General features: G+C 46.1%; 1 protein-coding gene across 1 annotated transcript in view; it reads left to right on the plus strand.

The window, feature by feature from the left end:
* Positions 1-27,144, plus strand: part of LOC129381984 (uncharacterized) — a 96,563-nt gene that overhangs the window by 50,271 nt on the left and 19,148 nt on the right. The window contains exons 7-12 of the mRNA XM_072284884.1: positions 9,089-9,115; positions 13,702-13,719; positions 14,876-14,899; positions 16,010-16,033; positions 21,066-21,083; positions 23,274-23,363. Coding sequence (XP_072140985.1) covers positions 9,089-9,115; positions 13,702-13,719; positions 14,876-14,899; positions 16,010-16,033; positions 21,066-21,083; positions 23,274-23,363 — 201 coding nt within the window. The remainder of the gene's footprint in view (positions 1-9,088; positions 9,116-13,701; positions 13,720-14,875; positions 14,900-16,009; positions 16,034-21,065; positions 21,084-23,273; positions 23,364-27,144) is intronic.

Below are 27,144 nucleotides of genomic sequence, written 5' to 3' on the forward strand. Positions count from 1 at the left end.
GGTTGACCTACAGAGATGTGACAGGTTGGGAGGCGCAGGGAACACGACTTTCACGTAGTGACGCTGGATGAACTTTTCAAGATTGTGCGATAGCGCGTGAATGTAACCTATCACAGCTATGTTCTGCCTACGCTGCGCGTGAGCTTAGCACGTTTGTGGCTTTGTGCTTATCGTTATGAGAAGGCCCTCTGCGAACGAAATGAGGTGGTACTGAGGACGACCGGCGCTCAGCAATCTTTCGGCTTCATTATTGAAAGCATGTGAGATGGAGTGTGGGCAAGATTTGCAAAGAGTGTTGTATAGGCACAACGTGGCAATAGCTCGTTTAACGAGCTTAGTTTGGGCGGACTTGAAAGGCAGAAGCAGTTTGTTGGCGCGTGGTTCATAGCTCCAGCAGACACCAACAGATTTAAATCGGAACCGGATAACTGAAATCTTAATTGGCCATTGACTGGGACTGGAGGTTAAGGGGGCTCATTGCACCTTTCAACACAGCCAACACCTTTCTGCGTTCACATTCCGTGGCCTGTGCTTCACAGTTTGAAACCCAAAAATTACCGTCGAAGCAGAATACCTTAAAAATATACACATCAGCGAGCAAGACAGGAGGATCGAAATGAGCAAGTACTGAGTCAGTAAGGACTGAGGCAATGCAATACCCCATGAATACACTCTGCTTTAGCAAGTGTGGTGTCCCTTCAAACTGGATGTACGCTGGCAGTAAATGAAACGTTAAGAGTTCTCGAATACAGCGACCTGAGAACCCAGTTGCATTTTGGAAAGCAATGCAACCACTTTGGTCGACAGAGTGCTCAGCGCATTCAAGAATGAGGTTTTGGTGTAAATAAGAGATCGTTATTGTCAAATGAGCAGGCCTGACAGCTTTTGTCGTTATCATTGTTAAAATTTCTAAGACCTGCTTAGAGTTGGTCACAATGAAAGGGCCGTCTAGAGGTAAAACATTAAGATGACGCTGCACGAAAGGAGCAACAGAGCTCTGCCATGTTCCAGATTCAGAGACAATCGTCCTCGGTGGTGCATCAACATTTACCAGCAATGAAACTGTCACAGGTTAAACACTTCAGAACTTGTGAAGGCAGTCGGTAAGAGCAGGCATATTTTTAAAGCTCTATTTAGCGCGAAAACGCTTAAGATTGATGTACCACTAAGCACGATTGTCTCTGAATCTCGAGCATGACAGCACTCTGTTGCTCTTTTCCTGCATAGAGGCCTCTTAAAGTTTCATCTTTAAACGAACCTTTCATTGTGAGCGACTCAAACCAGGTGCTGGGAAATTTAAAAATAATAATGACAAAAGCTGTCAGGCCTTCTCAACTGACATTAAAGATCTCTTTTATTCTATACCCACCAAAGTCATTCTTGAATGTGTTGAGCATTCAATCGCAAATATGGCTCCATTGCTTTCCGAACTGCCACCGGGTTCTCAGTTAACGGTTCTGTAGAACTCCTAACGTTTTTTTAAGGGGCGCCGCGCTTGCAAAAGCACGGTGTATGCATTGAATCCTCCCTTGCCCCAGTCATTGCTGACTAATTGCTGATTTCTACCGTCCCGTACATTCCTTGCTCACAGACAAGAATGTTCTTAATGTGCTCCGCTTTGTTGATGATTTTTGGTCGTTTTAAAGTGTGAAGCGCCGACAGCGGAATGTGCAAGCAGAGAGGTGTTGGCTATGTTCAAAGATGCAATGAGTCCCCTTGACCTCACGCACGCACTCCAAATAAATTCCCAAACCAGATTTTTAAATATACGGTTCTGGTTTGATTGTGTTGGTATCTGCTGGAGCTATGAACCGTGCGCCGGCAAACCAGTTCTGCCTTTCAAGTCCGCCCGCACTAAGCTTGTTAAACGAGCCATTGCCACGATGCGTCTATGCAACGCTCTTCGCAAGTCTTGCCCGCACTCTATCCCAGATGCATTCAATTATCAAGCAGAAAGATTGCATAGTGCCGGGTATCCTCAGCGCCCACTTATTTCGGTTATTTATGCGAATATACCCGCGAACTTGCGAAGCTCCCGCACAGCGTAGGCAGGAGGTAGCTGTGATACGTTACATTCACACGCTATCCACAATCTTAAAAAGGTGAACCCGTGTTACGACCTGACAGTCGTGTCCCCCCCACAAGTTGTCAAAGCTTTGCGCGTTGACCTTGCAGCGTGGTTGCGGCACAAAGCACAGGCGGTCTTTATGTTGAATGCGCAGAAGTTGTAGTCTATGAAATTCCGTTAAGGTGCTGAAAAGTGTACGGGGGCCAAACTGGCAGATGTGTTAACGATACGTTAAGGGAACATGCAAACAACGCAAAAAATCTCGTGCAGGGAAAGATTTTCAGGATTTACTTGCAAATCATTGCGCAACTTGCAAGGACTGTTCGCACAACCTTGAAAGCACTTATCGATTACACTACCACATCACACCTAAATACGTCCTTTCTGATAACAAAATGTCTTTGCAAGCAAATTCTTGGAGCATACCCCATTGCATAGCAGGCTTACAACGCGGCACGGATGTTGCTGCAGCTTCATAAATGTACTACCTATAAGGGGCACCTTTTATCTTAATAGGTTGCCTCAAGTTCGCGCACTTTTTCTACGTTTCTCTCTTTCGCATCTTTCTATACATCCCCCAACCGCCCTTCCCTGCGCAGGGTAGCCATCTTACGCAGGTCTGGCTGATCAATCCACTTTTCCAATTTCTCCTCCTCCTCCTCCTACCTCATTACATCCTATAAGTACTTAGGACTACAATTGGTTCAACATAGTAACAAATTTAACGAATATTGCTCTGCTCTATGCGGGTTTGTACGTCGGGAAAGCTAGAATGCTCATTCATCACTCGAGACTCCAAGTAATTAAACATTATCGACTCTTCACAATCTTCTCACTACGGCGTTTCAAGAGCCATTCGCTTCGATTACTAATATAAAGTGCCGCGTAGCTAACGTACTGAACCAAACATCAGTACCTTGTGCTTTATCGCAGGATTTCCTAATTTTGTCGTTAGCATATTATTACTATTAATCGACTCTTGCGCTTGCAACACTCAAAAACACCATCATTCAAATGAGCTATGTCCCTCGAAGACTGTGCTTATTCCCCGATCACTCAGTGCAGCGTAGATGTTCTCACTATTTGTGAACACTTTGACACTATGGCATTGGTGGCGCCCAAATCCGCGTCCCCATTAATGTACCGGCAATCTCTGTCGAACAAGAAGAGATCGCGGGGGCTACTGCTTTGTGGACTACGAGGGCTGGAATGTATTGCTGAAAGGGAAATACGCCCGGTTGCCAATTGACGCATGTCAAGCACTACGTAACAAAAATAAATTTAAGAGTGTCAAAAACAGCAGCACCGGGAGGACAGTGGTCTTTATCTTCAAGCAGCGCGTATTGTTGGTCCACGAACAGCACGCACCGGCCTAGCCCCCCCCCCCCGCCCCCCCCCGCCTCCCGCCTATCTTATAGGAGGAAAATGGGCCACCGGTTGCTAGAAGTATGACTCATTCCTATATCAAACGTCTAGATGAGAAACCTAGCAGCATTGCTGATACATACGCTAAAAGACGCGCCTTTGTCGCTTATATTTGTCGAAAAAATGATTTTACACTAGAATCAAAAGAAAAAAAAAACGCGAAAAGAACACGGAAGAAAAAGCCCAGACAGGCAAGCTCTTCACCTGAGCGGTCTTTCTTGTCCAGCTTTTACGCTGTTTCTTTCGATGAATCTGTACTAGCAAGCACAGTTTCACACAGGTATTGTGCCTATCGAAGCGCTGTTCTATCTGAAAATTTTCAGAAATGTAACATGGTATGGTGCGAATTGTTCACTACACATTTAACACAGCTATTTCATTGCCTGGTTTGTCGAGAAAGAAATTGGCTGTGGTTTAGCTGTGGCTAAACCCGGTTGAATTGCGAAAGCAAAGTTTCCTGGGCACGTTGCAACCTCCTTCTCTCATTCTTCCTAGCTTGCTTAGATTCCGCCTTAGAATTGAACTGTTCCGAAGCAGTAGAGCAGCTAGATTCTGATATAGACTCTTCGTCGGTAACTTCCCATGGCGAGACTGAGGAACCGTCGTGTAGCGCACCGCTATACGCGCCGTGCACGCCGACGGACGCGCCACTGGTGGCGGCCTTGCGCAGAACACACGGGAGAGGAGCCTGGCGCGCGCCGTAGTTTGTTGTGTCGTTGATCGTGCTTCTCTGTCTTATTCACGTTTTCTGAGCAAGATAGGCAACACCATTGGCACGTGTGGGGCGGCCAAAGCTTCTGCGAATGTCGAAGAAGAATTTTTCCAGGGTGTGGGGCTCAAATACCGGTGAAAACGTGCCGGCGATACGGTTCTAATCATTCCCGGCAAAGCCTCATCAGCGGGAGTAACGGTAGCAAAAATGGGTCGTCGCTTCGAAGGGAAATGTCTTGTTCTCGTCCTTTCCTTTGTCTCGCCGGTGTTTTTTTCCACTCGATCATAGACGCGTTAGCAACGAAGTTCGTCTGCAGTGCAGCATGAGGTTTAAAGGCATTTCGCTAAAGTTCGGAATCCTGTTTGCCGCTTATATTGTTTTCCGCTTCTTTACCGCGTTGCGCTAGCTAGGCAGCATGACTGCACGAGCGCATTGCGTTGTATGTTAAAGCTACTGAAGTTTGCAAGAACTGAAATTGTTGGTTTCATGTGGCGCGGTAAATTCTCGCACCAGCTGTCGCGCACTTCATGTTTTTACATCTATTTTATGCGTGGCTTCGCGCATGTTTAATTGTGTCTAGTTGCTCGAGGCATAACTCTTGTCGATTCTTTTGAGCTGCGAAGTTTTCACCCTGCCTTCTTTGTAAAGGGTATAAATCCCGCTGTGTCTTATCGGAATGATACCAAGGAAGTGCTTCTTTAACAGCTTTATTCTTTTCGCCCGAGGGCATCTTAGATATTGTTTGCGTTTCTGGAAATGTGTTTAGAAAATAGGTAGTTCAGGGCGAGAATTGCTAATAGCTGCTGCATATGGTATTTTTGTTCCATTTCTCGCTCAAAAGTTCCCGTCCCGTTTGGGTAGTCATCACACCACGATGCTGCCTGAGCAAACTTAACACGCCGAGTGATTTGTTTGTTTCACAACGTAGTCCCTTCTTGCATGTGAGTTTTGTACTCAACTAAACTCTTTCTTATACTTACGCTTCAGACGACTAAACCGGGCCTTGCCGCCAGCGCTCATCTACTTTGACTGGCGCTGCTCTGCCTTTAAATATATCATTTGGCACCTCTCTCTAGTAATATAAAAAAGTACTGAAAAGTTAGTCAGTCTTTAGCTTTGTGCGTTTCCAAGCAGCTCGCTTGGGGAATTTAAAATTGCACAAACTGCAGCGGAAGCGGTAGTTCATCGGCGTATGCAGCAGAATTGCATCGGCGGTACAGCCCTAACGCGCGCTTTTATTAACCTGTGCGTTTGGTGACTTCGTTGGCTAGTGTATGCGTTTCCATTTGTTAAATTGGCAATTGCTCTTCTAGAGGCGACTTCGACTGCACTTATTCGGCGATGTCACATGTATTCATCGGCAGAAAAATCGCAACGGCATACGCAGATAGTGCACCGTGCGGATTTGTTTGATATAGGTCTGCACTAACGACGGGTGCTTATTACTCAGGTACAGAAGCAGCATTGCGGCAAGGGTAGAATAAAAAAAACATCGAGAGATCGCATCACTCAACAAAATTATTGGCTAGTGAACATGAGCTCCACGTCATGTAAATGGGGTTCATGGCGTTTGTCTGCGGGACACACCTTGCACGTATGTGAACCATGTTGTCCCAAACACCGGTCACATCGTGTTCATACCCGCTCGCACAGAGGTCAGCATCTTTCCTACAGCTGTCACCGCAGAAGGAGCAGCCTGGCACCCGAACAAAGGAGAAATCGCAGCCGCAAATTTCAGCCATCCTTGCTGCAAAGGGTTGTCGTCTGCTACTGCTCGCGCGTGTACTGTTGGGAGCGTCCGCTAGGTGGCTTTCAGTGGCGCCTCATCGGGCGAGGAGGATAGGGCGCGCGGAGAGCCTTTCCTCCTCTCTGGCTGGCTTGGGCGATCCGGCGCTGCGCTGCTTTGCTGTCGCGTGCTGCGGAAGGATTTCGAGATGTTTTAGATCTTACTTTGAGAAATTTACGCCATACTCGTTCATATAAGGTCGTCAGAGAAGCCTTTCGGTGCATCGGTAACTACTGTAGGCAGAAATATGTCTTGGGGGCACAAAAAAGTGTGACGCGCAATATCAGCCGCGGTGTGCGCGCATTATCTGTCGCGGTGCGCATATGTGTTGGTTACTATTTTGCTTATATCGATTTTATTTCAACAAAGAAAACCGGCGTCTCTGTATTACCAGCAATAAATGGTAAATCAGCTCACTGTCTGATCGATTGGCGTAGGGAGTAAAACATAAAACATAAGAGCACATGCTCGTGCAAGGCCAACCTAAGGCAACCATGAAACATCTGAGCGGCAGGCGCTATCAAATATTTGTGATACACTGGCATCGTTCTCACGCATTTCAAGTCTAGTATGCTTGAAATTACCATATGTCTACGCTAGCCTTGCTGCATGAGGCCCATGGCGCTGCTCAACACAGCGATAACTGCGGTTGGCGAGCCAGCACGATACATACATAAGCTGTGTGCTTCGGCATTGCCTTTTTGGCCTGTATACAGCCATAATATATGAGAGGGTTCGCATAAAAAGAATGCGATGGCTATTTCTGAGTGCAAAATTTCCGTAATACGTGTGAGTGCGTCGTAGAGAACCGAAAAAAGAAATTCGGTTATCATCCTCTTTCTCTAAAAAGCAAGAGAAAATGGGCTAACGCCGCACAACGTTTATAAATACATAACCACTGATGCCGTATGCTTGGACCATGCGCTATAGAACAAATATATCTGTAATCCAGCACCTACTACTGCTTAGGACGCCCGCGCAGTTCGTAAACAGTCGCTTTGCTGGACAAGCTTAATTCAGACTGTAGGGTATGCTGCTAATACTGGCCAAATCTATTTTATTCATGGGTAGGAACCTCATCCATCCAACCAAGTAGTCACACAATGTAACCTGCAGCGAACAGTTTGACGGCTTGTAAAATATAACAGCACAGCTCTTATCGTAGCAGAACGGTACCCACGCTGTTACGATCGTCGCATATGTTTCATGGCTCCTAAACGGCAGCTTAGAAATAAAGGATAATACTGGAATTAGGTCACATTAGTGATTGGAACATTCAGAAATACACAATTGATCTCCGAGGCTGATCGTAGGCTCAAATATGCGCGCACACATCGCGCTCCGTGTTCCGTCCTCCTCAACGCCAGCAGAAATTCAGGCCATGACGCCTTAACCCACTTCAGCACGTCTCACAGAACCGTTTACCACGTAGAAGACGCACGTCCCACTAAACAGACCACACGACCGCGAAAACAAACGTCAGAACCTACCACCGAGCGTATACCTGCCATGCAAAAGACCGCTTTCACCCAAGCCAGTATGGCGCTGCTCATAGGCGGTGCCACTGCGTTCACAATATGGCGGCGCCTACGAAAAAACGGTCTATAGGCGGTGCACGAGGCTTATATATCCCAGTGAAGCCGCCACGGAGCGAGTGCAAGGCGAGGAGGTCGTCTTATCAACGGAGAGACCGCCTCTAAGGCGCGGTGCCGGCTCGGGATCCACGCAAGCGACTCCCTTCTAGTTTCGGCGGGGAGCAGGCCGACGTCACGGGTCGTCATAGCGACGGAAAGAGCTGACGTCACACCACCTGCTAAGTGCAGCGCCGGCTCTTGGGGGGGGGGGGGGGGGGGGGGCACGGCATACGCGACGAGCGGTTACACCTGGCGTAGTATTTGCTTTCGCAATAAAACTGGATTAGCCTTCGTCTGCGTCATTCGCACTAGGAAATGTTTAAAACATCGTAGCTATATTACTTTCGTTTCCTGCAACACGTCAAAGCACAGCCTTCGAGAATGGCTGTCAGGCAAGCAACGGAGCCATAAGGGCATTGAACGACTCGGAACACTAACAGCTATATTTGTGCAAAGTACCGGCAAGAATGTAGCCGGAGCAAGTGCGACATTTTCTCTCAAAAATTTTCAGATTAGCACTTAGCATTAGCGTGCTAGCTCAATTAGCGTTAGCAACATTGGTGATGCATAGGTAGAGAAGAAGCAAAGTGACATCATATAAAAATTGTCAGATGGCTGCATGCATCTGTAGTTATTTTTTGGAAAAGATGCATATTAATTTCGCCAGCATGATAGAAGTTGGAAGCCCAGTAAACTGCCCAGTTTAAAGGGGGAATCTACTCTTCATAATAAACCTCATTGATTGCACGGTTGGGATAATACTAAATTTGGATGGAGTATTGGCTATGTCAGCCCGCTGTGGTTGCTCAGTGGCTATGGTGTTGCGCTGCTGAGCACAAGGTCGCGGGATCAAATCCCGGCCAAGGCGGCCGCATTTCGATGGAGGCGAAATGCGAAAATTCTGCGTACTTAGATTTAGGCGCACGTAAAGAACTGCAGGTGGCCAAGATTTCTGGAGTCATTCACTACGGCGTGCCTGATTATCAGAAAGTGGTTTCGGCACGTAATACCCCATAATTTCATTGGCCATGTCAAGTGGGGAATAAAAGAATAACATTACATTACTTATTCGGTCAATAAATGTTCCTTCACGCCCGGTACTCAACAAAAAATCAATGCAGATTATCAGGACGTGTCATAAACCGAGAATGAAAGGAACAAAGGAATCACATTGGAGAAACCAGTCGCTACCGCTTTTTAAATGCCGTCCTTACGACGTCTATTGACCTGTCTATCTGTCTAATAAATTGAGTCAAATGTTCTGCACATCAGGAAATGAGAAAGCATTTACCCAGTTTGTATCAGGTAGGTCGTATTCAGTCGATAAGCTCGATCCCTTCGTTTTCATTGCTGAGTGTTTACCGATAATAGAAATGGAGTACTTTTTGAAGATGTGCTTCCGAAACTTATTGCATGCTCAAATGCTTTGTAACACTTGAAATTTATTGCGCCTTTCATTATAGCACCGGTCGATGGGAAACGACTCGTGGGTAAGTACCAGACATTTGTTCTCAAGAATTACACAACCTATAATATCATAAGAAGCCAACAAACGCAACCCTCGTGACCCTCTTTATTACATAACGAAGGTCTCGAATCCGGCAACATTGATGTCTTCAGGTAGCATGTGTGGGTTTACTGACCGGTTGCCTTCACCCAAAAAGATCACGTTCTCGTGATGCCTGTGGCAGAAAGGATGTTCCATATCGGCCGGAAAGCTACGTGAGTGGTGGCACTGGCAAACACTCCCAGGGCTCTACTAGGAAACATAAATACCCAAGAAAGTGGATGCAGAAACGGCGTCGCGGTAGCTCAATTGGTAGAGCATCGCACGCGAAATGCGAAGGTTGTGAGACCATTCCTCATCTGCGGCAAGTTGTTTTTTCATCCCCTTTCATTTCCATTAATTTAACGTTTCCTTAATTCATTTATTCAGCACTAGTAATTTCACCTATGTTGTCCTTGGTGTCAGTGTTTGTTGGCTTCTTATGATTAATAAAAATCGGGCCCCTGCGTTAACCACCTTCTTGTTTACAACCTGTAATCGTTTTGTCGGCGTGGCGACTTTCTACAAGTTACCTGGCCTTTTCCCAGCAGCAATATACGGCCGTTCTTGAATGAAAAATTACAATTGTTACTGGTGATCAGATGGCAATATTTTTATCCTGGAAGTTCCTCCAAAGCAGCAAAGTTTAAGTAGCTATCGCGAGGAATTTCTCTAGTCTGCTAATACGCAGCTATAAGACAGGAGTTAACAGAACATATAACGTACTAAAAATTGCTCACGACCTTCCACGTACCAACAGCGTGTCTGGAACGTAATTTTCCAGTGGGAAAAGAGGCAATAATATGGATATATCACGGGCGACATGAAAGCGCAAGATGTGTAGCTCGTCTGTTCTTCGACCTGTGGGTCGTATGCTGTGCTCGTGTTGACTCAGCTTATTAATCAACACCAGACAAGCGGATTGGTTCCGAAAAGAGGGATAAGTGCGCACCTTGCCAGGGCACAAGTCAATTGTTTCAGCTTTTTTTTTTCTTTTGCCAATCGTATAACCTCCAGTTTGACATTTCCTACTAGTTCTCCAGACCTCACTCTTACGGGTATTTATTTGTAGGGTGCCATAGAAGGACGCATGTACCAGAACACCGCTCACACATTGCCGGAGCTATAGGCTGCAATTGCCCAGTTCACTGCAAAAATAACGCCCGCAACCTTCCACTGAGTGTTTAACAATATACATCCTCGTGTTGAAACTTGTCTTCATATCGCTGGCGCAGCTTTGCTTGGAGTGATCGCTACACTGGCGTAGTTGAAGCTTGAAATTTTAAGGCTACCATTTCCATTGAACAGTTACTTTCCAGAGAGGCTCTGCTTGATATAATAAATTAGTGATACACACCCCGATTTAAAAAAAAACAGCGTCTTCTAGTGTATATTATTGTGAAACTAGCGCGTTTGTTTTACCTCACTCGCGCTGTGGACGCAGGCGCTCACTGGGAGTCACTGAAACACCAGTGAGAACGCTCCATAGGAGGTCTCACTGGAAGCGTGGCTGGATTCACTGCTAAGATGCTGGGGCCCACTGGTTCTCACTGGAGTTTGCTGACTCGATCTCGAAACATCGCTGTTTGCCTTTGTGCTGCACGGGTTCCAGTACGCAAGGGGTAAAGCCACCATTGAATATCAAATGCATTTTAAAAATTCATCGATAGATACTAGTCTCTTGTCCTAAATATCGGTATATATTCGGGGTCATAAATGTCCACTTCGTGTCGCAGCTTTGGAATAAAGGTGTGTTAGCTGCCCTGTTTAGGCATGCATATCTGACACTGAAGATTACATTCGTTTCGTTTGTATTTCCCTTTTGACTGGACGGATAGCTATAATCTTGAGCGAAATCACGCAACCCAAGATGGCGCCTAGTTTTTTTTGTTTTTTTTTAGTTTAGAACTCGTTTTGAAGCTAAAATACGAATCGCAAAAGAAAATCACTGTTGTGGCATTTCCAAGCGTACTATTGAATATGGACAACAAATGTTTCTTACTGATACAGGTGTACGGTTCAGTTGCGGGCGATAGCGCTTCTACCGTGTCTGTGCGGCAAGTATCTGTGCGAAACTAAAGTTACGATACGGCAAATTATTCATACCTTGGCATCTCCTAGAGTCGCGAAACGATAAAGTACCGGTTTTGGAATCTGTAGCTCTCGCGATGAACTCCTGTAGTTAACATCCTTCCTTTACTTCTTTTTCTCATTGTTATTCCACTAAACACTCTCTCTCTTGCTTTCCTTAATAAAAACTTTATATACGGTGGCCAGGTAGCGCGTATTCTCGCTCTGGCGTTACTTTACGCAGCAGTACCCAGCACCTGCTGGTATGCCGAGCCTATCCAGCTACCTCGAATCGAGCGCGCGACACGGGCGCATATTGCAGCATGGCATTCGACACGGCGTACTGGCTTTTGGAATAGGGACACAACAGAGTAGAAGCCAAATGGACAGATGAGATAGAATATGGATGGATATGGATGGATGGATGAGATATGGATGAGATAGTTCAAGTGGCTGAAGAGTTTTATAGAGATTTATACAGTACCAGTAACACCCACGACGATAAGGTGAGAGAGAATAGTCTAGAGGAACTGTCCCACAAGTAACACCGGAAGAGGTAAAGAACGCCTTGGGAGCTATGCAATGGGGGAAGGCAGCTGGGGAGGATCAGGTAACAGCAGATTTGTTGAAGGATGGTGGGAACACTGTCCTAGAAAGGTTGGCCGCTCTATATACACAATGCCTCATGACCTCGAACGTACCGGAATCTTGGAAGAACGCTAACATAATCCTAATCCATAAGAAAGGGGACGCCAAAGACTTGAAAAATTATAGACCGATCAGCTTACTGTCCGTTGCCTACAAAGTATTTACTAAGGTAATCGCAAATTGAATCAGGAATAGCTGAGACTTCTGTCAACCAAAGGACCAGGCAGGATTCCGTAAAGGCTACTCAACAATAGACCATATTCACACTATCAATCAGGTGATAGAGAAATCTGCGGAATATAACCAACCCTTATATATAGCCTTCATTGATTACGAAAAAGCATTTGATTCAGTCGAAACCTCAGCAGTCATGAAGGCACTACGGAATCAGGGTGTAGATGAGCCATATGTAAAGATACTGGAAGCTATCTATAGCGGTTCCACAGCCACCGTATTCCTCCACAAAGAAAGCAACAAAATCCCAATAAAGAAAGGCGTCAGACAGGGAGATACGATATCTCTAATGCTATTCACAGCATGTTTACAGGAGGTATTCAGAGACCTGGAGTGGGAAGAATTGGGGATAAAAGTTGATGGAGAATACCTTAGCAACTTGCGATTCGCTGATGATATTGTTTTGCTTAGTAACTCAGGAGACCAATTGCAATGCATGCTCACTGACATGGAGAGGCAAAGCAGAAGGGTGGGTCTGAAAATTAATCCACAGAAAACTAAAGTAATGTTTAACAGTCTCGGAAGAGAACAGCAGTTTACGATAGGTAAAGAGGCACTGCAAGTGACAAGGGAATACATCTACTTAGGGCAGGTAGTGACCACGGATCGGGATCATGAGACTGAAATAACCAGAAGAATAAGAATGGGTTGGGGGGCGTTTGGCAGGCATTGTCAAATCATGAACAGCAGGTTGCCACTATCCCTCAAGAGGAAAGTGTATAACAGCTGTGTCTTACCAGTACTCACCTACGGGGCAGAAACCTGAAGGCTTACGAAAAGGGTTCTGCTGAAATTGAGGACGACGCAACGAGCCATGGAAAGAAGAATGATAGGTGTAACGTTAAGGGATAAGAAAAGAACAGATTGGGTGAGGGAACAAACGCGGGTAAATGACATCTTAGTTGAAATCAAGAAAACGAAATGGGCATGGGCCGGACATGTAATGAGGAGGGAAGATAACCGATCGTCATTAAGGGTTACGGACTGGATTCCAAGGGAAGGGAAGCGTAGTAGGGGGCGGCAGAAAGTTAGGTGGGCGGATGACATTAAGACATTTGCAGGGACAACATGGCCACAATTAGTACATGACCGGGGTAGTTGCAGAAGTATGGGAGAGGCCTTTGCCCTGCAGTGGGCGTAACTAGGCTGATGATGATGATGAAGGACAGGTGACACGATAAGGGACAGGAATTACCCTCCTGTTACTTTGTACGTGAAAGAGATGCCACATTTCGAGTTGCCTATCACCAAGAGAAAGTTCACCTTCCCGCATTTATTTTTAGTTTTCTTTTATTGACGCACATGTGCAAGCTTATGCCGCGTGAATAAAACAAGCTGTACATGCGTTTTCATTTATCGCGCTAGTAATGTCAGCCTTTTCGAATAGTCCAGCTCAAGACAAGAATTATGCTATGTGCCACACGCAATTTAAAAAAAAATATCACAATTAAAAATTATCACCCTGTATATTAAGCCCGATTCACAAAGATCCTGCGATTGCCAATTGCTAAGATCACTTAAGAATACATGTGATCGCATTGGCTCTAATGAACGCGTTATGCAATTTTTTACAAACAGGATATGGGCAACTATGCGGTAAGGATTTATATCGCTCCAGTCTATACTTTTTCTGTTTTTCTAAGTGCATAACTGACCCATCCCGCTGATGAGCGGGGGGGGAGTGCTGCTGATACCTTTCACGATGCGAGCACAAGAAAGGGAAGTGCATTTGAAAGGAGGGCCTCTTGCAACCCGGCAATTTTATGTTCTCAATCTTTAATTCATATGATCGGGACCAGGCACATTTGTTTAATTAGTTCTGGTAGGTTTTTTTCTTGTAAGTATCCATTGGAAGGCAGTGCTTTTGCGCATATTCAGGAGTTTCTCCCGATGAGGTGGATGTTTCCTCCTGAATTAATCCTGAAGACAGGTGTCAATTTTAAAATATTGAATAAATAACATCGTAAATTTTTGGTTTAGTGCATGCATTGCATTTGCTAAGCTGAAAACGAGCCGTATTGAACACATGTAAACACAGAATTTAACGCAAGCACCACTGTCAAGGCATCAAGCATTAAATTAATTTACCAAATACATTGGAGGCATAATTAACCGTTTCTGAAACGCCTGCGTCCAACATTTCTAAACTAACGCCAACGGAATGCTTACGCAGACGGTTTTAAATTATGTTACAAAATACATCAGCGCCCCTATTAACTATTTCCCAACGTATGCGTCATATAATCTTAAATGTAGCACCAACTCAATTTTTAGGGAGACCTGAAGGATGACTACAACCAAACCGCCACAAGTCCTCCCTTTCTATTTCTGAACAGGCATGATTTTATTACTGCTTCACTTGAAGTTTGCGTTTGCGAAATGTCCTAAGCTCAAGTATAACAAAAGTTCATTCTTCGATTTCCTCAATAAGTGACCTGCACAGAACGAGTAATGGTGAAAGGAAGGTCCTCAACTTCAGGTATATCGACGTGAACAGAGGTGCACTACGCGCTGCATGCGATTGAAATGTTGTTCAATATGAAATAAAAAGCAGTTAGTCAGCTAAACTTAGCAGAAGTAGCTAAATGTGAACTCTTCACTGTCGCATCCACACCACTTACGCTGGTAGTTTCGTTTCTGTGCTGCTATATACGAGCTCTTTGATGTCGCTCGCATTTTCTTACGATTACTTAAATTACCAGAGATGTAACCGTCACCTCTTTATTCTTTATGCACGGCTTACTCTTGCCAGAACCTGGACCCAAAAACATTGGTGGTAAGTGACTCTTCCGGTTGCTTTTACGCCGTTCTCTCTGCAAAGAAAAAACCGTACCATGTATTGCAAGTCAGTGAGTCTTCGTAATCTAGTCATCGACAAAAGGAAGAGTTACTCACCCCTGAATATTTAGCACTCCTTTCCTTTTTCCTTCATATATTAGGAATGTCAGCGCTACTGCGAGAGGCAAGCTGTGTAGTCCTGTGTGTACTCTTTAGTAATTTAATTTACTCAGCATATTGTTTCTACATACACCGCTGCCACAGAATGTCGTATAGGGAACTCACATGATATCCTTCAGGCTTCAAGGTGCGAATGTCTTGTGCGGAAGCAATGCCTTGCTAGCTCCAGCACTTTTTCGAAAAACAAAGCGGGTAAGTGGTGTAACTTTTGCAAGTAAATTCAATCACTCGAGCACTTGTGGGTACAGCACCAAACAGAATTTGACCGTTGATGTAATCGGCATTTTTTATTGATAATATTCGCTGTGGAAACAACGACTCAAAAGGCTCAGGAACGTTTCTGGAAGCCAAAAATAGCGAGAAATAAAGGTAACAGCAATGTACGGGAAAACTTTCCGGAATTTCCGCTTAATTGGGCAATTTTTCAGCGACGCAGATTGTTGCTTGATCGGGCCTTTGCAGTATAGTCTACAACGTCCAAAAAATACGATCATATTCAACGGTAAATTCACATGAAGGAACGATAAGGTTGCATGTATGCGTCGTGGTGAGACACCACAAGTCGCTCCATTTAGGCAATCAGTCACTGTGTATTGGCTAATGGCTCGAACAAAGACTAGCGCGAAAGCAATGCAGACAGATGAAGAGTTACACCACAACCGAGATATTGCAGTTATTCTTTTAGGCGAGTTCCAGCGCAGTTCTTCGTGCTACAGGGCTGAAGGCCCATATGTGGTGTGTGATGGAGTGGTCCGTATGAAATGTCAAATAATGAACATCCAGCAACGCAGTAGCAGTGTGAGCCACGAATTTGCTTTGGAATGTTACTATCAGGAGTTGTAAAAGTTGGTTTGTGCCATACCTCATTGGAAGAGACATCTTCACTCAGTCTTCACATCTTCACTCTCGCATGATACGAAACGGGCAGCTGCAGAGCATCATATACCTACCGGTAAGTGCTGTTATTTTAAGAGTTAGACGCTGCGCGTTAAGCCCGTGTCTCGAACTTAAGAGTATTCGCAAAAGCGCCACGGTAGCGCATTGAATACGGCATTTCGCTCCTGAGCGCGAAGTCCCGGATCGAACCTGGATAACGCGGTCACATTGCGATGGTGGCGGAATTCGGTAACGTTCTTGTAGCGGCATTGGGTGGAATGTAAAAGACTGTAGGGGGTCAGGATTCATCCGCAGCCTGCCCTCTATTCTGCGCATGATAACCAATTCATGGTGGCGGTACGTTAAACCCTACAAGTAAACTTATTTCGTACTTTTATGCCAACTTCTTCCTCCATCGCCTCTATTTTTATTGAAAAATTGAAATTGTGGTCGTAAAAGTCATTTCTGAAATGAATGAAAGGAGTACATACCTAGTGGCCCAAAGAGGTAGACTACTTCGGCTACTGGGTCGGCGGAAGAATATACGTACACACGCACACACACACACACACACACACACACACACACACACACACACGCACGCACGCACACACACACACACACACACACACACACACACACACACACACACACACACACACACACACACACACACACACACACACACACACACACACACACACACACACACACACACACACACACACACACACACACGCACACACACACATACACACACACACACACACACACACACACACAGACAGATAGACAAATAGATAGATAGATAGATAGATAGATAGATAGATAGATAGATAGATAGATAGATAGATAGATAGATAGATAGATAGATAGATAGATAGATAGATAGATAGATAGATAGATAGATAGATAGATAGATAGATAGATAGATAGATAGATAAGCAGGCAGGAAGGCACGCAGGCTCGAAATGGCTCATGTGTAGGCAACTCATTCTATTCGCATTAACAGCTGCCTGGGAAAAAACATAGAATTTTTTTTTCAGTAATTCGTAACAGACGGGCCAGTGCTGATCTGATTCGATTTAGGTTTGGACGGAAAATAGCGAAATTTTAAGGCGAGCGCTTAGCGCCAAGTGGATTGATTGTTTAAGTTTAATTACAATAAATTCTTCGGTGTTACGAGCAAATACCACAATATGGTTATGAGGCACATCGTTGTGGGGGCTTCCGATTAATTTCGATCACTTGAGTGTTCTGCAAAGTTTCACACAATGCATGTTACACGAGCGCTCCTGCCTTTCGCCCCATCATTCTCTCCTCATGGGTTTAGTAAATCTCCATCCGAAGGAAGTATCATATAACACAAGACCAACAGAAATATGGAACGTTGCGTATTGTCGCTCTGGCTACGGTTGGCAAATGCTTCTACTAAATGAGTTTAAGGAAAAACACAATGATATTCACGAAGCAAAATTAGCTGACTTGTACACATTCTTTCTACCTTAACATCGACCTCTAGAGCAGTTTCTTATATGTATTTAATTATATTCTTTTAGTGACACTCTTACTACGCTTAAGTCGTCATGAAATGTTTAATTTTATGGTTTTGTCAAAGTGTATGAAAATGTTATGTTTAATATGATGGTTCTGTGAAGGTGTACGACTGTGTGAACAAAACATCTGTGCCTCTGGTGTTGTCTTTCCCAGTATGGGCGCGAAGGACTCCCTCAGGTCATCCTTGAATAGCTTGTTCCTTCGCCTCCCACCACATCTACATGTGAGAAACCGATAAGGAATCAATCAATCCCCCAATAATCAATGTGTGGTCGCCGCGGCCGCCTTTCGGTCACACGCCCTCGGGCTTAGCCGCGCAACGCCAAAGTCACTGCGTAAGAGTGGCTAGAACTGCGAGGTGGTGAAACAAGCCCCCGAAAGCTTGTGGAGATGCGCGATCGCTTCTAAGTGGCACACTCGTCAGGGGCACCTGGCGACTGGGAAATGGTGAATTAGGGTTTGATTTATGCAACATGGGTATTATACAAACGACGCAAGAGAATGTCCCCGCAATGATTTATGCGGATGACATTCTGCTAGTAGGGGAAAATGCCAGAGATTTCTGGCAGCGCAGCGACAGATATAGGGATTAGGTTAGCACAGACAAGTCGGCAATTATGACCTTTACAGAAAACACGAGTAATTTTAATTCAACAGCAAGTCCTACAAATATTCAAACAATGTAGATACTTGTGCGTGTGTGTAAACGAAGGAAATGCTCAAGGGCGCGCGAATATAACCTGAAAATGAAGGGGAAGCGGAATACAGCGATAGTGAATCATAGAGCGATTTGGGGTCATAACTATAAGGTGGTGCGTGGAATCTGGAGACGAGTAATGGTGGCAACGTTAACGTTCCAAAATGTCATTCTTCCCTTAAGATGAGACATCTTTTCGCGGTTGGAAGTAAACGAAAGATCCCTCGGCAGGTTGGCTTTGTGGACACACGGTGAAACCACAAATTAGGCAGTGCATGGTGACATGGGCCGGACAAAGAAGAGCAGAACAAAATTGGATTTGGTGAAAGACACATGAACGTTGATGAAAATAAATGGCTGGCTAAAGTTCACAAGTACCTTCACCGGAAAAGAATGGACACAGAAGAGAGAAAGAGGTCACGAAAGTTGACAACCAAGTACAGGGTAACTGAAAGTGTAAATAAACAACCAGCAGTCACCAGGGAGGGCTTGCTTTCGAAATCACAAGAAAGAACTGGCGATCTGGGAACAATGTAGGCAAAAGCTACACGTGTTGTTCACGATACTTGTTGACCGTCAGCGAGCTGTGCGAAAGGAACTTCGGTCCCGCGTCCTGGCGTTGACCGAACCAAATGTGACGTACATCCTGGACGTTCTTGCCCTTTGCCGAGAGGTTGACGAGAGCATGCCACAAGACAAAGTGAACCACGTACTGAAGGACATAGCAGACGACGCTTTTAATCTTCTCGTGTATAACAATTCTCCAACAATAGCGCATTTCAGTAATCAATGTCGACGCTTCGAAGAAGAAACAAGTCGTCGCCTCGCACACCAGTTGACGCGTCTTCGAAATACGGCTGCTACGTGGTCGTGCGAGGACCTTCACTCTGCGCATCACGCGTCAACGTCCAAAAACGTCGTTCGTATCCTTCACCGGAAGATCGGAGCCGCGGCAGCAGTTGGCTTCCAGGCCTGTTGGAGCAATTCTCGGCCGACGAGTTCCCTCGAGCAGCCTGTCGTGCGCGACAAGTTGACGAACCTTGGAATTCAGTCTGTCTATTCCGTCAAGTAATCGGACGCTTACATTTTCTTACGGTCCCTTCTTCGCGACACCAGTACCCCTCGCGGCCTTCTCGCAACCCTGAGTAATGGCGAACATCTGCTGATCCGCCGAGTTGTTTCGACTGCCGACGCGTCGGCCGCAATTTCCATCACAACCACATTACGTGAACGTCATCCCAATATCAGTCGGCGGTCCAACCTTACCGCCACTCGCCAGGAACTCGTCCACCACCGGAAGATTCCACAGAGCCATACACCTCACTCAGGCGCCATCATATAGACGGCAGATTTGTTCGCCCTCACCACGACGACCCCTGTCTTGCTCACCCTATATTTGCCATTCTCTGTGGAGAAGGAGAATGCCTTGAAATCATGTTTATCTTGGCAGATAGAGTTGTAAGTTATGCCTGAAGCCTATTTGTTGCGGCAATGACAGACACACTGGTTTTTGTAGGTGAGATATAACACGCAAGTTGATTCTGTTTTTCCTTTACGTAGTGTTTACATTAAACCAATTGTTTTTCTTCCAGTAGGGCCACGCGGATCTCATTCTTCTGAGGCGCTTAACGACTACGAGTGACCTCGGAGTGCTTATGTTTACCTTCCTCGAACTCGGCTGGGGTCAGGAGCGTCTTGGGGCAAAGAACTGGTGGTGGAGCACACTAAAGAGTCGCTCTCCACGGCTTGAGGAATCCATGTAACCGATTTCTTAATGCGAATTTCTCCACTATCGCGCACTAGAGAAATTTAAAGGCTTTTCATGCCAAGCACTTTGTTGAATGGAGCCCGGTTTTTCAGACATCTGTCAGACCATCTTGTGCGTTGATTCCGAAGGCAATGCTACCCAAAATGTGTGTCTAACCCGTTTTCGCTGATGTTGGCGGAACCGAGCACATGTCGCTAAAGTTCCTCCAGCACAGTAGCCCAATGGTTGAGCGCACTTCGCAACATGCTCCGGGCTCCCAGAAACTACTCACCGTTGTAGAGCGGCACATTCCCGTTGAAGATAACCTACTTACATCACTCATCATCGTTAGACAACACGCTAATAAAGATTGAACGAAACAAAGAAGGAAATAACCTTTAACTAGTGTATTAGGTATTGTCATGCGTCGCTGTGGAGGTCACCCTTTCGAGCAATACGTTAACTTCTCAATGCGGCTCGTTATGTCTTGCAAGAAATCTGACCGCTCCGGTAGGATAGTCGAATACATGACCACGTGTGCAGCAGGTGTTCGCCTTCGCGTATTGTAGGAGCCTAACAAGTTGCCAAAATTTTTGTCATGTTACTTTTAGCTTAGTTCATTCAATAGGTCCTTCACTTATCCACATAAATGGCAGTGCTTTAGACGATTCAGCAATTCCTTAGTAACTTATTCATAGCTGGCGCGACTACCCCCATTGACAGGTTTTATGCCAGAAATGCCCTGCGACCAAATAAAATGATTCTTGCACTTTATAGTTCCGTAACTTAAATAAGACATGCTTATTCAGGAACAAAAAAGTCCTGGATTCCGATTAAAAAAAAGAAAGTTGAGTGTTTGTGACCCCCCGTAACGTAATACTTTCTATGAGTGTGCATTGAAGAGAACCTATCACAGTGTTCATGGCGTGCTGGATATGTGCAAGAACCTATTCTCAATCCTAAGGGCATAAGGTTACGCTGTTTAGAGCACACTGGTTGAAATTATTGTACCGATAACACACATATATAAATTAATGCCTCTATTTTTCGCATTTGCACTGAGCATGTCTTCCTTCTTCTCGCACGCTGCGGCTTGACGAACCACAGGGCCCTCATGTATTGTCGGTAAGCTCAAATTATTACTCAAATTAAAAATTGAATACTGCATAACGCACACGACTGCTCATTGCCTATGCGCTCGAGATACCGTTGCCTGAATCATTTCGCTTGTGTGTGGAGCTCTAGGGCTGAAAAGAGTTCGTAATGAATTCCACAACTTAGACTGTGAGGTATGACCCACACTACATCAGCCGGCCTTTCTGAAAATAAATCCGCATACTGACTCCATTGTAAGAATACCCAGGCGATGATTGGCAGCTCACTTTACGCACATCACCACCTATGGCTAGCCCATCTGCAGTTCATGAGAATGAAGAAGTAGGTTGGTCGTGTCTTTATAGGAATTGTTCATTTAGCTTTAAGCAAACTTCTAGACGCCGCGGACCAGGGAGCGTGTGACAGGGCACAGCATGCCGGCAGGGAGGCCAACGTAAGAGAACGTTGTCACGCGTTTAAACACACTGTCTGCGGCCTGAGGCGTATTTTCAGGATAAGTGGTGTTTTACGCAACGAAGTTCTGTTGTATCGCCCGCATGGGGCCCAGCAGGGAGCGTCCACGCGTGCGGGTAGCGCGATGACCGGGCCTACGTGCGGCCATCAGCCATTTGATGTGCGCCAGTGATACGTTCTTCTGTCGAGCCCGGTTCACTCTTGCATCGCATCCACCGCTCTTCAATTTACTGCGTCCCTCGAGCCCACATATAATGTATTTGCGGGAAGGAGGGTTTGTCCCTCAATTACTCACAACAGCGTCCTGTTTCGTGTCCTTCCACGTGCCTGTTTTACGTACCGCAAATGCATCGCCTGCTATCAAAAGCAGGAGCACTGCACAGCGGCCACTGTCCTGAAAGGCGTTTATCATACATATTCTTAAGTACCTCGGTTTTAGTCGGGGATGACACGTCAGCATCAATCCACTGAAGGGAGCCAATCTATTCCCAGATCGTCCTTTGTCCGTAGCGTGATACGTGAAGTACGGAGTTGCATGTGCGCTCGTCTCACCCCTCCCCCCCCCCCCTTTTTTTTTACTTCTAGTTCCACCTAGCCACAACAACAATCCTAAAAGCGCGGTCGAGATAAGACAGAACCAAACACGCTGACTAACGTAAACCGGCACTCACGGCGCACTCATTGTACGATACGTTAATCCTGCTGCAACCACACTTCTGCTGCAAATTTAGGTGATTGTACTTTGCGATATCACTTTAAGAGATACCTTTTAAGAGGCCCTGAACCACTTTTTATTGAGCTGGAGAATGACGTTTCATGTTAAAATGGTCTATTTTCGAAATACATCGCCGCGGAAAGAAGCTCAGTGCCTTAAGCAGAAGCGGAGTAACTGGCAATCAAACAAGCCCTTCGCTTTTCCTTCGCTTCTTCTTTGGCAATTTGCACTGCGAAGGCGTCCGCAAAACACTCCTACTGAACGTCACCTCTGCACGCAGTTCCCACTTGATAGTAGCTCTTAACTTCGACGCCAGTGCTTGCTATTTTGATGCCTACAACGCCCCAAATGGAAGTCAAATGCGTTTGTCCTCACCTCACGGCGGCCGCGGTATCTATGATACGTTGCAAACCACAGCTACGTGCAACTCTGATGCGTATGCGCAGCGTTTCGTTTGTGCAAGACACGGGTTGAGTGCGTGCTGGCGCTCATATCCACCAGTCTGATGTTGGTGTGTGGTGCGGACCGACTTTGTCCTTCAACGGCTAGACCGACGGATTGTAGCAAGATTTCCGAATTTTGGAAGCGCTATCATTTAGTCTGCCAAGGGGTTTAACTAGGAGTGGCCATGAGTGAGCGCGCCCTGGCCAGCGTGCGTGTGGTCGGACTATAAAGTTCGTGTGGTTCGAGGCTAGTTGAAGGATGAAAACTAGTCGAAACTGGTCGCCCTCTTGTGGACGCTTTATTTCGTAACATAGAAGATTCCCATACGAGCAACTATTGGCCAATAGGTGACGTCAATCAAGAAGGGTGTTTGGATCAGTGCGCTTCTTCCTACTGTTATTGTAATATTTATTGGCGCAGTTTTATAAACAGGCTGAAGCAGCACGCCTGTAGTGGTATGCTAACGCATGCAGTTTTCACGCATGTGAGACAAAAACCAGTGAAGATAGAAGCTTTACTGACTAGTGTAGTTGTTGATGCTGGCCTACGCAGGCAGTATGTTAAAACAATTTTGGCATTTTTTCTAGTTGGCTCAGAAAAATCCGGACAGCAATCCTACGGATAAAAAGCCCGACAAGAAGGACAAGGATGATGAAGAGAATAAACGCCGCAAGAAGGTACGTTAACTTAGTATGCTCTCTGCTAAGACATTTTACCACATGCCTGCACAGGATGAATGTCGAAGCTAATGTGGTATAGCATAGAAGCAATGCAACCCCACACCGTATTGTCACTGCCAAGACGCGTCGTCTACGATACGTCTGATCAACCGCCCAGACTCATCTTTACGGCTTTCGGGCTCCCGCAGCTGCTGTTCGTAGGGACCAGTTTGTTAATGTAACCTTCGTATAGATGAGCAGAATCTAATAGCTTAATACAGAGTAGATGAATGTGATGACGGAAAATCCCCGTCGCAGTAACATCGACAGTAATCTTCTCCGTCATTGAGCTCCCACTGATGTTTATGGAGGCCAGCATTGTTGCTGGAATATTTCAGCTGATTAATACACTTATTCTTGACTTTAGGAAAGAATATTAAATATTCGTTTCCTCAAATTCGCACTATCAAGCCAACTGAAGATGCAGTCTGTGTACAATATTCTCATCGAAATGCATTAGGTACAAAAAAATTCTGCACAACAAGTAAAAATTGCGCAGGACTAAAAAAATCTAATTGAAGCTTAAAGTTTCTGAACATGCCGTCAACTAGTTCAAAATTTTTCACGTTAATTCATGTGAAGCGTCGCCAGAATTCAGAACAGCTTTCCTAGGATACAAGTAAACTTTCGTATGTTCCTGTTGCCTACGGGTTGCCCTCGTAGCCTTTGCAAGTTTCTTCCTTTGGGCAGGATACTTTCGCCGCGCTGTGACGGCGACATTTATTTTCAGCTGTGCATGCTCCATATATTATTTAGAACTTTTGCGTTTACTCTCTCATGTCAGAGTGATCAAGGCAAAAGCTGGTAGGATGGCTCACACCTGCAGAAGATCTCGAAGGTCATTGTGGTGGTTGTTGAACCACAGTATCGCTATCCAGGTGGTCATATCCGCAATAATGCCCTAAGCAAAATTGTTTGGAGCCAGAACAACCAGACCTTGCTGCTGAAAAGTTCAGCCCCTTTTGGGGCTTGTCCTGAACACAACAACACCAGAGGAACTTGCTCGATGGCCGATCATAAGAAAGAAGCATATCCTACGCCTGGGCGCTTGTTCAAATTGGAGACTGAGCTGATGCTGACACTGCTTATTCTCGAAATACTGTTAAAACAGGCAGCCTCGTCGTATAAAAAATATACTAGTCGGGAAAATCAGCTGTAATGCATCAATCAAATAGTGAAGCCAATAGAGCTCCCATGCTTCTTTTAGAACAATTTTCGAATACTTCTGCTTGGGAGCAACGCCTTAAGTTCTTGCACTTGAAAATAGGATCTCGAAGCATAGTTTTTAAACATGTACAAAATCGCACGTCCGAGATTAGAATAGGTGGACTCAAATCGGCTGCTTTTTCCCACCTGAAGAGGGGCACACCCCAGGGAGCAGTGCAATCACCACCATTATTTAACGTAGCCATGGCACCACTTGCCAGAGAGCTCGCAGATATACCTAAATTGCCCCACGCTCTCTATGCTGATAATTTGACCCCATGGTTGTCACAAGGCTCTATTGGGGAGAGCCAAGTTGTCCTACAAATTGCTATTGTCATCGAACAGCATATTGGCATAATGGGGCTCTTTTGCTTGCAGAAAACCCGAATTGCTCAAGATTACTGCCCACACCTGCGACACAGGCATTTACCTGTTGGTACACGGACAACCAGTGCCTAAGAAACATCAAATAAATATCGTGGGTCTGCACATCCAATCTAACCTAGGCGCGGATTTTACTCTGAACCTCCTCGATAAGTATATAAAGCAAATGTCGGGACTGGTTCGCTGGATTGGGCCACACAATCACGGTCTGCCTGAAAAGGATGCCATGCAGTCATTGAAGCTTTGGTGGTCTGTCGGCTCGCCTACCACTTCCTGTATCACCACCTCACTCAAAGAGAACTGGTTCAGGCTAATAGTATAATAAGGTGGGCGGTTAAGAACGCACTGAGACTACCAGTGCGCGCTAGCGCTTCCCATCTCCTACCGTCTGGTCTTTATAATACCCTCGAAGAAATCCTAGAGGCACAGAGGAGTAACCAACTGCTGTGGCTCTCCCGAACACCCACAGGGCGAGACCTACTGTCACCTCTGGGGTGTGAGCCAAGCGGCACGACCCCGAAGGAAGGGCCATGGTTCCTAATTTCTGTAAGGCTCACTACTAACATGCAACTCGAACCGTTGCCACGAAACATAATTTCGCACCTCTATTCGGGCCGCCGCAAGGTTTTAGCAGATTACTGTACTCGGTGTTACTGGAATCGCGAAGATGTTCTCTATGCCGACGCCGCGGTCTGTCTGCTCGAAGGAACGGTCAGGGCTGCTGTCATGACGGAGGACGGACGCATAGCATCCGTCCCTCGATAAAAACAGCGCGCACCGGCGTGGCTGATGATGTCGCATTAGCCCTAGCAGTGGCGCATGTGGCCGCCGATTCTACCATTACAAAAATCTGCACCGATTCCTAAAATGCATACCATTAATTCCTTCCTTCTAGGCGTAGCACCTAAGATGGTCACACACATTTTATAAAACAAGCCTTCGCTTCCCCATCCGATGACCAAACGTGGGTGCCTGGGCATGAGTGTGTCTCTGGGAAGGAGCGCGTTATTGCGCATGTCGTAGGTCTTTACCTCCGGACCCTTGAAGACCACTTAGCCAACCCCGTGGAAAAACCAGGAGAGGGGATCTACACCTACCACCAGATTACCACGTATTACAAGATAGCGAGATGAAATTTACCTCCCCCTCACCATTCCCTTACCAATCAAAGTTCAATTTGGCGCCAGATTCAAACCAAAGCACTTATTTCTCTGTCTCGCACATTTATTTTAACCTGGTCTCCATTTTCCGCAATTTACCAACCGCCGAGCGCCCCGGGCACGTCTTTCCCACTGTTTGTGGAGCTGCCCCGAGACCATGGCCGTGCACTCTATTCTCAGCCCTACCTTTTCCTTGAGGGAGGTCGCTCTATGGGCCGTTTGCTCGGAGGACCAGCTCTGGCTGGTGGACCGGGCCTGCCTAGAGATGTCGGAGAAGGGGCTTCCGGACGTCTAGGGGCCCCGCCACATTTAAATAGTTCATACAACGTTTTATCTATCATTGGCACACATGTGCCTGCCGTCTCTGCATCAAGTTGGTGCGGTCATCCCTCCAACGTTCGTTCATCGCGTCCCTCGCCCGTTACGCAATACCCGAGGCCGTCCGTCTGAGCTCTGCGGCAGTGACTCAATGCCCTTCACGTTGGCCACTTGGACTGGCCACACACACTTTTGAAACGCGGTTTCGCTGGTTCGTCATTTTGACGTTCCGCCTAGGGGGGCGGGGAGAGGGGGCTACAGCGCCCACGGACACCACATTCCGACGACGCCCGCAGCCGCCGCCGTGATGGCGGCTGTACAAGCAACGAAAAGTAAAAATGCGCGGCACTTGCTCGAGGCGCAAGCTTGGCGCAGACAGTGTGGTTCACAAACCCTGCTATGTTGGTCGGTGCAGCCACCGCTCTGCTTGCCGCCTTTGCCCTTCTGCCGAAACAAACGCAGGAACGACGGCAAGGCTCTAGGACCGTCGTCTAGACTTGCTACAATACCATAGTGAGTGATGGCCATGCACATGACGGAAGCGCTGTCAATGGCAGAATGAATGTTTGCGACATGGTCCAAATTATGCAAGCGAAAAGTTCTTGTTTCACTGCACGAATCAGAAAATGGCTTTATTTCCTCTGTAATGTCGGCGTGGTGAGAGGGATGCA

The sequence above is a fragment of the Dermacentor andersoni genome, chromosome 10 (genome assembly GCF_023375885.2).
Source record: "Dermacentor andersoni chromosome 10, qqDerAnde1_hic_scaffold, whole genome shotgun sequence".
Lineage (NCBI taxonomy): Eukaryota > Metazoa > Arthropoda > Arachnida > Ixodida > Ixodidae > Dermacentor > Dermacentor andersoni.